Consider the following 12,432-nt stretch of genomic DNA (forward strand, 5'->3'; position numbering starts at 1 on the left):
CCAGTACAGTTGAACTGGGATTTATCCTTTAAGAGCACACTTCTGCAGCATGCCAGTGGCCATCAAAGGTGAGCATTTGGCTACTGAAGTCAGTTATGAAACTGAACTGCAGTCAGGTCAAGACCCCGGTAAGGACGACGAGCACGCAGATCAGCTTCCCTGAGACGGTTTCTGACAGTTTGTGCAGAAATTCTTTGGTTGTGCAAACCCACAGTTTCATCAGCTATCCGGGTGGCTGGTCTCAGACATTCCTGCAGGTGAAGTAGCCGGATGTGGAGGTCCTGGGCTGGCGTGGTTACACGTGGTCTGCGGTTGTGAGGCCAGTTGGACTTACTGCCAAATTCTCTAAACGACATTGGAGGCGGCTTATGGAGAGAATTGAACATTCAATTATCTGGCAACAGCTATGGTGGACATTACTGCATTCAGCATGCCAATTGCACACTCCCTCAAAACTTGGGTCATCTGTGGCATTATGTTGTGACAAAACTGCACATTTTAGAGTGGCCTTTTATTGTCCCCAGCACAAGGTGCACCTGTGTAATGATCATGCTGTTTAATCAGCTTCTTGATATGCCACACCTGTTAGGTGGATGGATTACATTGGCAAAAGAGAAATGCTCACTAACAGGGATGTAAACAAATCTGTGCACAACATTTGAGAGAAAAAAGCTTTTTGTGCGTATGGAACATTTCAATCTTTTATTTCAGCTCATAAAACATGGGACCAACACTTGACATGTTGTGTTTATATTTTTGTTTAGTGTAGTTAGAGCCACACAGAGATCCAGTCACATTCTCACCCATGGCGAGGAAGGAGATGACCCACTGAAGAACTGCGATGACCTGAAGGTGTTTCTCCAGCTTGGATCGAAGGGCAGGCCATGGAGGGGAGGGCAGGTCCTGCAGGGACAAGAGGATGCTATAGCCTGTGCCTAGAGAAGATAGACAGGGTCATAAATGAGTCAATACTGTACAGTACATCCACATCAATCGATTAAGTCACAGTTGTAGTCAGTGAGAAGACTAGAATATGAAAATAATAAACTGTCAATCCTTTTCCAGGTTCTCAAAGTATGTCAAATACACAAACAAGGGACATTAGATTAGACACTAGAGAGAAAATGAACAAAATGTTCATCCCTTACAAAGCTCCGTGATCAAACAGACCACAAGCAATAAACATCACGTCAAATTCCTCATGCCACTGCAATTGCTATAGAAACAGAGCAACTTACCACCATGGTCTGATCACTACTCATAAAGAGCAGAGCCACAGTCCTGACAGCTACATGTACACTTAGTGTACAAAATATTAAGGACACCTTCCTAATATTGAGTTGCACCGCCCCTTTTGCCCTCAGAACAGCCTCAATTAGTCGGGCCATGGACTCAATGAGGTGTCAAAAGCATTCAACAGGGATGCTGGCCCATGTTGACGCCAATGCTTCCCACAGTTGTGTCAAGTTTGCTGGATGTCCTTTGGGTGGTGGACTATTCTTGATACACAGGGGAAGCTGTTGAGTGTGAAATATCCAGCAGTTTTCAGTTTTTGACACACTCAAACCAGTGCACTTGGCAAATCTTGTATCTTGCCCAGTCACTCTCTGAATGGCGCACATACACAATCCATGTCTCAATTGTCTCAAGGATTAAAAATGCTTCTTTAACCTGTCTCTTGACCTTCATTATGACTTTACACCCCATGCTATATTGTGGATTGAGAGTTACCTGTAAGATGGGAAGCCCTCTCCCCATAATAAAGCACTGCTCTGCCTTCTTAACAACAAGGCAGGTCCTACAGGCCCTAGTTGTCGCACCTGGACTACTTCCCAGTCGTGTGGTCAGGTGCCACAAAGAGGGAACTGCCCCTTAAAATGTACACGCAGAGCTAAAATTAATAATATGCATGTCAATCGCTCAAAGTAGAAGAGAGATTGACGTCATCACTACTTGTTTTTGTAATAATGTTGAATGTGCCGAGCTGTCTGTTTAAACTACTAGCACACAGCTCGGACACCCATGCAAACCCCGTCTTCAAGTCCAGAAAAGACTATGGGAGGTGCACAGTACTGCATAGAGCCATGGCTACATGGAACTTTATTCAACATCAAGTAACTCACACAAGCAGTAAAATCTGATTTAAAAAGCAGATAAAAATATACCTTATGGAACAGCGAGGACTGTGAAGAGTTACACACACAGGTATAAACACACACGTACACCTGGATTGTGTGGCGTAGTAGAGTAGTGGCCAGAGGGCACACACTTAATGTATTGTGAAATCTGTTGTAAAATGTATTTTAATGTATGCATCTTACTGCCTTAGTTTTTACTGGACCCCAGGAAGAGTAGCTGCTGCCTAGGGATCCATAATAAATACAAATCTACACTGGTTGAAGTTGATTTAACAAGTGACATCAATAAGGGGATCATAGCTTCTTTCATCTGGATTCACCTGGTCAGTTTGTCTTGGAACGAGCAAGTGTCCTTAAAACCTATTAAACTCTGACCCCCCCTCTGGTGGCATTTTCTAAATGACGCAAAATATTGTATAATACCCTCAATGTACATTTCGGTTCCAAAATGATTAGTCTTAAAAACACATGCTTAGTACTGTTAGAAAAGGTAAGAACTATGGGATTCAGATACACGTGTCAGAAACAATGTGACTACTACAGAGCCTGATGCAGCAAACAAAACTTTGTCTTATAGGAATGATATACATATGAAGTGAAATCTGAAGTATATCTATCCATTGATGTAAATATATGTCTGATTCCCAGTTCATCCACTAGACAGCAGTAGGAGGCCACATCATGTCTCTTGGCTACTTGGGTCTGGTTTGGGTAGTGAGTCACTGTGCCAAAATAGCTGAATGGATTTTTAAGCCTTTAAATGAACTTAGCAATCAGGGCTTTGATGTTCCGGAGTTTTTAAATAAGATAGACAGGTGAAGAAACTTCAAAACGACTTTCCCATTCACTTTTCCTATTGAAAACAATGAGCAAGCAAAAAGGCGCATGTGGAGGATGCATACAAGGCAATGTGGATGGAGAAGGAAATGCAATTCTTTACAATGACCATCAGGGTGGACCCTTTCCATGCATACTAAATGGTTGCACTTTTGGTGACTTGACCTACATTGCATACTATATAAATATGTCCCATAGCGCATGATTTAGAGCCTTTATGGGGTTCGATTAAATAAAAAAGACATGGCCTGTAGCTTCAAATGATATGTCACACCGGGCCCTGTACATGGCCCAAAACAACTGCTCAGAGTTTAACTGGTTAATGTTTTATACAGTACCAGTCAAAAGTTTGGACACCTACTCATTCCATGTTTTTTCTTTATTTGGGCTATTTTCTACATTGTAAAATAATAGTGAAGACATCAAAACTATGAAATAACACATATGGAATAATGTAGTAAGAAAAAAAAAGTGTTAAACAAATCAAAATATATTTTATATTTGAGATTCTTCAAAGTAGTCACCCTTTGCCTTGATGACAGCTTTGTACACTCTTGGCATTCTCTCAACCAGCTTCATGAGGTAGTCACCTGGAATGCATTTCAATTAACAGGTGTGCATGGTTAAAAGTTAATTTGTGGAATTTCTTTCCTTCTTAATGTGTTTGAGCCAATCAGTTGGGTTGTGACAAGGTACAGTAGACAGCCCTATTTGGTAAAATACCATGTCCATATTATGACAAGAACAGCTCAAATAAGCAAAGAGAAACGACAGTTCATCATTACTTTAAGACATGAAGGTCAGTCAATACAGAAAATTTCAAGAATTTTTCAAAAGTTTCTTCAAGTGCTATGATGACACTGGCTCACATGAGGACCGCCATAGCAAAGGAAGACCCAGAGTTATCTCTGCTACAGAGGATCAGTTCATTAGAGAGTTACCAGCCTCAGAAATTGCAGCCCAAATAAAAACTTCAAAGTTCAAGTAACAGACACATCTCAACATCAACTGTTCAGGGGAGACTGTGTGAATCAGGCCTTCATGGTCAAATTGCTGCAAAGAAACCACTACTAAAGGACACCAATGAGAAGAAGAGACTTGCTTAGGCCAAGAAACACAAGCAATGGACATTAGACTGGTGGAAATCTGTAATTTGGTCTGATGAGTCCAAATTGAGATTTTTGGTTCCAACTGCCATGTCTTTGTGACACGCAGAGTAGGTGAACGGATGATCTCCGCATGTGTAGTTCCCACCGTGAATTATGGAGGAGGCAGTGTGATGGTGCTTTGCTGGTGACACTGTCTGCGATTTATTTAGAATTCAAGGCACACTTAACCAGCATGGCTACCACAGCATTCTGCAGCGATATGCCATCCCAAATGGTTTGCGCTTAGTGGGACTATCATTTGTTTTTCAACAGGACAATGTTTTTCAACAGGACAATAGCCCTCTCACACCTCCAAGGTGTGAGAGGGCTATTTGACCAAGAAGGAGAATGATGGAGTGCTGCATCAGATGACCTGGCCTCCACAATCACCCGACCTCAACCCAATTGAAATGGTTAGGGATGAGTCGGACCGCAGAGTGAAGGAAAAGCAGCCAATAAGTGCTCAGCATATGTGGGAACTCCTTCAAGACTGTTGGAAAAGCATTCCAGGTGAAGCTGGTTGAGAGAATGCCAAGTGTGTGCAAAGCTGTCATCAAGGCAATGGGTGGCTACTTTGAATCTAAAATATTTTTGATTACAACATGATTCTATGTGTTATTTCATAGTTTTAATGGTCTTCACTATTATTCTACAATGTAGAAAATAGTACAAATAAAGAAAAACCCTTGAATGAGTTGGTGTCCAAACTTTTGACTGGTACTGTATATCAGTGGCGGTCAGTGCCGTTTAATGAGCATGGCCGTATTTCCATTACAGCATATTGGATGACTGTCATTCATATTCCATTCACCCAGCTCAATGTAACATCGATAGGTTTAGGTTACTACCCATGATACTTTATTTTTTCCCATACCCATCATGAGATTGCTACTGTACAACCTAGCCTATGAATTAAAGTTTATTATGTAGGTGCACAGGTCGAGAGACATTTTTTTTAGTAATCAGGGTGACAGACTGACACATTCAATACCGCCTTGCAGTCTTGCCTGCATCTAGCTGATCTAGGGCATAATCATTAGTCTAACAGTTGCAAAAGAGCGTTTCTATTGGACAAATTCAGATTTATTTATCCCAGTTTCATTCCATTTAAGAATTTTTTTTTCTCCAAAGTATAGGCGGAATGAATACACCTCTGATCACACACAAGCACAGTTCCCTTTCATAGCAGCCCCATTCAAGCAGCATGATCACTTTGCTTGTTGTATTCCTTCTCGCATATACGCACTCTCTTCCTCTCACCTTTTCCCCTTCGCTTGTGGACTTCAGTGCACAATACATCAGCTGTCTGTGACCAGGTGAAAAAAAAACTTTCCAAGCCAAAGCTTCATACATCATAACTGTTACACACAGCCTACATCTTTGTCACCATATTATCTAACGTCATAGTCAACATAGCTACTAGACCTAACGGGTTAGTAAACATGCTACAATTATGCAGTACAATGTTCAGTCAGCAAGCAGTATGGAAGTTACACCGGCGGGCCCAATGGCAATACATTTATAAAACCAAAACCTTACCTTGACTTGGAAGAGTTCCAGTATTGGATAGCCATAGCCAGCTAGCTAACATAGCATCCATCTCTGAGTAGGCTGAACTAGCTACCTGCATTTGTTAGCCAAGTAAGTGAAAAAATACAAAGGAAATTGCTAGCCCTCTCTCGCTTCTCCTTAATTTTTGAAGACATTAATTTGCTCAAAACTGTTCAACTTTAGTCTTTCTCTAGGAGTCAACTACTCACCACATTTTATGCACTGCAGTACTAGCTAGCTGTAGCTTATGCTTCCAGTACTAGATTTATTCTTTGATCCTTTGATTGGGTGGACAACATGTCAGTTCCTGCTGCAAGAGCTCTGATAGGTTGGAGGATATCCTCCATAAATTGTCATAATTACTGTGTAAGTCTATGGAAGGGGCTGAAAACCTTGAGCCTCCTAGGTTTTGTATTGAAGTCAATGTACCCAGAGGACAGAAGCTAGCTGTCCTCCGGCTACACCATGGTGCTACCCTACAGAGTGCCGTTGAGGCTACTGTAGACCTTCATAGCAACACAGTGTGTTTTAATAACTATAATAAACATATCATCAAATTATTTATCTAAAAATAATTTTAATGTCTCACTATTTTTTATGAAATTCACTGAGGATAGTCCTCCACTTCCTCCTCTGAGGAGCCTCCACTGATGTATATAGTGACAGACCAGAACAAGAACGAGCCACTGAGGGGACACTTCTTAATCTACTCAAGTTCATAGTGCCTCATCAGCAGATCTTTCCCATGCCACGGGACAACACAACCACGTAAACCTATCTTAATGGACTAAATAACACTGCATCGTGCTGTCAAACAAAACACTATCCGTTCTGCACTCTGGCCCACACTTGCATAATTAAGTCAATAATGCTTTCAAAATCAGGGCTACTGGGCAGTATCAGCCTCAGGGGGTCAAAGACTTCATGTAGACTAGTAATACTACACAGTGAATCAGTCACTAACCTCACATCTTTCCCCTTACCGGGCAGCTTTCAGCAGGGCACAACGTTGTGGAAAGTTGCTGATATACATATATTATGTTGAACAAACTTGAGCCTCTGGCATGTAGAATAAATGAACTTGTCAGCCCTATTCATGATATGTACTGTATATCTTCAACATTCACATTTGCCAACTGAAATTGGCCCTGGTGTACACTTTTTTACTTCTCTTCCTTCACAGATCAGACCCCTAAAAAAAATACACAATCAACATGTATGAAAACTACTGTGCCCAAATACACTCTTCACCACACACCAATGTGTTGGCTTATCTGATGTCTTTCAGAACAAATGGCTTACATGACAATGACGTATTGCATCCACAACAAACTTCTGATTATGTTTTGGGCTGTCATAGTTCTGTCATAGTTGAATGTTTTGCAAGCTGCTTCTTCATCTCACGAAAGCTGATTACACGCCAACACAGGATTTGGAATATAGTGGAGATGATCCAATTATCAAATGACTGCGGATTATCAAATGACTGCCGCTTGATAGGATGACTGAAGTCTGTGTGCAATTTGTTTGCAGTGAATTTTGAAAGAGGGTGCATATCTTACCTTTTAGGGCACCGGAGTAGGCAGCAAGTATGGTCTTCATAACTGTGGCTCCGGGACTAAACAGATTACAAGACTTGGAAATACTTGCTGCTTCAAAGTTTGTAAACTCTACAGCTCCTCTAACATGACTGCCTTCCACTGTACTGAATTGAAGCACCGAGCGCACATTTAACCGGTATGGGAGGAGCCAGTCACAGTCAGTATGGGAGGCGGTGGGAGATGTATTTTTATTTACAAACCGATGCGCTCCTGGAAAATAACCTAAGTGGATGCAAATTTGGCACTGTCTAACTAACACTTGGGCCTGAAGGAGGCAGGCACGGTTAACACTGAACGGGCACTGTCACTATCTCACCGTGTGTATTTACTGGACAGTCACGTGATGTCGGCAGCGATCAACGGTTGTGTTTTGACCATTTCCATCATATCTGACAGCCCGCCCCGCTATGAAATTCTTATAGATTTTTTACTTTTAGCACCACCCTTACAAAAAAGATTGCAGTATTTAAACTGTAGTAATAGTGCAGTAACTGCAGTCGTCTGTGGTATTTTGGACGCAGTAATCGCAGAATAACTACAGTGTACAGCACTCTAACTGCAGCACTCTAACTGCAGTTACACTGCAAAATTACTGCAGTAAATAAACTGTTATTTTGGACGCAGTATTTGCAGCATACTGCAGTTAAACTAGACTCTAACTACAGTTATACTGCAGTGTACTGCGGTTATACTACACTCTGACTGCAATCTTTTTTCGTAAGGGCATTAAAGCTGAACGTGTCAAACATGCTTAACAGGTCACTATGGTTAGCCAATGCCTAGTTGTTTTGGCTACTTTACGAGACAGGATTAGAGAGATGGCCACGCAAGACACTTTTAGCCTATCTGGTAGAATAATTGACATGAGCAGTCAGGCTGGGGAAACAAGGGTAAATGTCTCCAATCACTTTAACATATTTTTGTTGGGCAAGTTAGAATTCTCACACAGGTTGTGGGTCCTTCAGTGAGCCTAAGGAACAGAACAGAGGACATGAGATGCATGTTGGTAAAGAGACAGCCTTTCACTGCTCTTGAGTTTGGTATTATATTTTTTTCTCAGAGTGTGACTTTATTGTATTGAGAAGGTAATACCAACATGTTCAGAAACAAATCAAGGAATCCATCAAGCTGTTGTTCAATTTGATTTAATAGCACATTGAGCCATGGCATAGAAATGTCCCCCTGGCTTTTCAGTTGGTCAGTGTGCAGATGGGCAACTGTCGACAGTATATTGTGCAAGGCCCTGGTCAGTTCAGTGCCCTCCCCTGGGTGTTTCAGTTTCTGGCAGAGACTCCAGAAGTACTGCCTTTCAACCACTACCTCGTTGCCAAGCCTGGCAAACACACAGAACACATAGAAAGAACACATAGAACGGAAACCACTCGACAAGATTTGACACTGCCCACTGTGGACACATACTAAGACATCTAAGATATTTTCTGTACAGTAGGCCTACAGTACATGCTCTTCTCAGATATTGCAAGTACATGTAACTTTATCATGCCCCTGATTCATTAAGGTCCAAAGAGTTGATCAGGCAATGCCAACAGAGATGGGGTAATGGCCACAGTCTAGACACACAGAAATCAAATGGGATCAGAATCAAAAGTGTATTTGGCTGATATCTACTGTACTGTCGTTGACCCTTGAGCATTTTTATTTTGGCATCAACTCATTACAACCCATCTGGGTGGTGTTCCAGTTTATTTGAAAGTGTTATATGCCTTTATGACACCCTCATAGGTGTCACGATCTGTTATGATGCACTGGTAGGGTTTCAGTCATAACCACAGGAAGTAGTTTGGGGGTGCTGTGAAAAAATATTTTGCCAGCGCTGAAGACGTCTATATTGGTCCACTAATACAGGACTAGTAAAGGATTGTATTTGAGTGTTTACCAGCATTTGTAACTTGAGTCTGATAATTATCTGTACAAAACAGTTAATCTGATAATACTTGAGGAATATGAAAATACTTGCTTGATATATGTTTTCCAGTTTCTTGAAATACTTTGCAAACGCAACTTATTTCTATGTGAAATCTTAAATGGTCTATTCATTCCTTTTCCATTTTAGTAGACACTCTTATCCAGAGCAACTTACAGTAATGAGTGCACACATTTTCACACTTTTTCATACTGGTCCTCCATCATTTACCTCCCTTGTTAGTGTAATGGTGAGAGGTTAGAATGTCTTGGGGGTATGATATTAGTGTGTCTGTATTTTTCTCACTCGTCATTATTCACGATTCATTCAGGATTAATGTAGAAGTGTTTAGAAACATATTGTATTCTTATTTACAATAAAAGTGACTCCAAAATGACACAATAAATTATTTACCATTCATTTCTATTTGGCAAAAAATGATCTGAAACACAACCAGAACAACAGCATATGCATCCAACAGATGTGTAGAGTCACAAGCTTAATGTAGTCATTGTGTGCTATGAATATGGGACCAAATACTTAACATTGTTTACTAATTTAATACACATATAATTGAATTTGTCCCAATACTTGTGGTCACCAGAAAGTATTCATACTCCTTCACTTATTCCACATTTTGTTGTGTTACAGCCTGAATTTAAAATGGATTAAACATGTATTTTTCTCACACAATACCCCATAATGACAAAGTGAGAACATATTTGTAGAAATGTTTGCAAATGTATTGAAAATGAAATACAGAAATATCTCATTTACATACTGTAAGTATTCACACCCTTGAGTCAATACTTTGTAGATGTCACACCCTGGCCTTAGTTATCTTTGTTTTCATTATTTATTTTAGTTAGGTCAGGGTGTGACATGGGGAATGTTTGTGTTTTGTCTCGTCTTGGGTGGTTAGATGGTAAAGGGGGTGTTGGGTTTAGTGTATGGGTTTGTGTTCAGTGTATGTTTCTAGGTATGTCTATGGTTGCCTGAGTGGTTCTCAATCAGAGACAGATGTCTTTCATTTGTCTCTGATTGGGAGCCATATTTAAGGCAGCCATGGGCATCATGTGTTTGTGGGTAATTGTCTATGTCTATGTTGCATGTGTGCACTTAGTTCAGGTTTAGCTTCACGATCGTTTGTTTTGTTCATTTTGTAAGTGTTTGTTTTTCCTTCATTAAAAGAAGATGTATTTTTCACGCGCTGCGCCTTGGTCCTCTCTCTCTTATCAAGACGATCGTGACAGTAGAAGCACCTTTGGCAGTGATTACAGCTGTGAGTCTTTCTGGGTAAGTCTCTAAGAGCTTGCCACACCTGGATTGTGCAACATTTGCCAATTATTCTTTTCCAAATTCTTCAAGCTCAGTCAAATTGGTTGTTGGTCATTGCTAGACAACCATTTTCAGATCTTGCCATAGATTTTCAAGTAGATTTAAGTCAACACTGTAACTCGGCTACTTAGGAACATTCACTGTCTTCCTGGTAAGCAGGTCCAGTGTAGATTTGGCCTTGTGTTTTATGTTATCGTCCTGCTAAAAGGTGAATTCCTCTCCCAGTGTCTGGTGGAAAGCAGACTGAACCAGGTTTTCCTCTAGGATTTCGCCTGTGCTTAGATCCATTCTGTTTCTTTTTTATCCTGTAAAACTACCCAGTCCTTAACGATTACAAGCATACTCATAACATGACGCAGCCACCACTATGCTTGAAAAAATGGGGAGTGGTACTCAGCAATGTGTTGTATTGGATTTGCCCCAAACACAACAATTTTGCAGTATTACTTTAGTGCCTTGTTGCAAACAGTATGCATGCTTTGGAATGTTTTTATTCTGTACAGGGCTTCCTTCTTTTCACTCTGTCAATTAGGTTAGTATTGTGGAGTAACTTCAATGTTGCTGATCCAATGTTGTTGTTATTACGCTCTGTAACTGTTTTAAAGTCACCATTGGCATCATGGTGAAATCCCTGAGCTGTTTCCTTCCTCTCCGGCAACTGAGTTGGGAAGGAGTGTATTGATACACCATCCAAAATGTAATTAATAACTTCACCATGCTCAATGTCTATTCAATGTCTGCTGTTTTTTGTTTACCCATCTATCAATAGGTGCCCTTCTTTGCAAGGCATTGGAAAACCTCCCTGGTCTTTGTGGTTGAATCTGTGTTTGAAATTCACTGCTCGACTGAGTGGATCTTACAGATAATTGTATGTGTAGGGTACAGAGATTAAGTAGTGATTAAAAAATTATGTTATACACTATTATTGCACACAGAGTGAACCCATGCAACTTATTATGTACATTTTTAACTGAACTTATTTAGGCTTGCTATAACAAGGGGTTGACTACTTATTGACTCAAGACCTTTCATTTTTTATGAATATGTCAACATTTCGAACAGTTCACCCGATACGGAGGAAAATACCCTCAATTGAAGCTGACAGTCTGCACATTAATGTCATAGTCATTGTGTCATTTCAAATCCAGTGCTGGAGTACAGAGCCAAAACAGCAAAGCATGTGTCACTGTCCAAATACTTTTGGAGCTCACTGTATATTTGAGACTTGAGGAGACAAGAATAACGGTGCAGGAAATATATATTTTGAAAAAGGCATTGATATTTAAAAAAAGGATATTGTAATCTGATTTCACATTGATTTAACCAGGTATAACCCCATTGGACACATGTCAAATAATGCAGTTGGGGGCTAGCGACCTGGCTGTAGCCCTGTTATACACAATGCCTACCCCCCAAAAGTAATTGTGAATTGTGGATTTGATTATGGATTGAGTTACTTGGAGTACTCTACAGGCCACTCTATACTCCTGTTGGTGTCAAATGTTATCACAGGGCAGGAAACTCTCCAAATACTGTCATTTTGCCAGTCTGCCAATCCTGCCACTTTGCCAGGGGAGCCAGACCATCTTTCTATGCAGGTCATTGTCACACACCCCTCACACTCCCACACCACGTCATGCTGAACTTGAAGATGTTTGGAAATCAGTATTAGCATTAAATAATGGCTCATCAAAAAAAAAATGATTTCGTTTATCTATCACCTGCTACTTTACCGTCTTCCTTTCTGTGTCTCTTTTTTGTATTCACGCTCTCATTCTCTCCATCCTTCTTTCCCCTGTCATTTTCATTCTACCCACTGGGCATAGACATCAGTTCAACATTTAGTTTTGATTTCAATTTGGTTGAGTTGTCAACTAACGTGAATTAAATGTGAA

General features: G+C 40.6%; 1 protein-coding gene across 1 annotated transcript in view; it reads right to left on the reverse strand.

Annotated features, from left to right (window-relative positions):
- The window catches only part of dgat2 (diacylglycerol O-acyltransferase 2), a 28,297-nt gene extending 20,808 nt beyond the window's left edge, over positions 1-7,489 (reverse strand). The window contains exons 1-2 of the mRNA XM_038990152.1: positions 7,237-7,489; positions 804-935 (exon numbers count right to left, since the gene is read on the reverse strand). Coding sequence (XP_038846080.1) covers positions 804-935; positions 7,237-7,276 — 172 coding nt within the window. The 5' untranslated portion in view covers positions 7,277-7,489. The remainder of the gene's footprint in view (positions 1-803; positions 936-7,236) is intronic.
- Between the last annotated feature and the right edge of the window lie 4,943 nt (positions 7,490-12,432).

Source organism: Salvelinus namaycush, chromosome 3 (genome assembly GCF_016432855.1).
Source record: "Salvelinus namaycush isolate Seneca chromosome 3, SaNama_1.0, whole genome shotgun sequence".
NCBI classification, from domain to species: domain Eukaryota; kingdom Metazoa; phylum Chordata; class Actinopteri; order Salmoniformes; family Salmonidae; genus Salvelinus; species Salvelinus namaycush.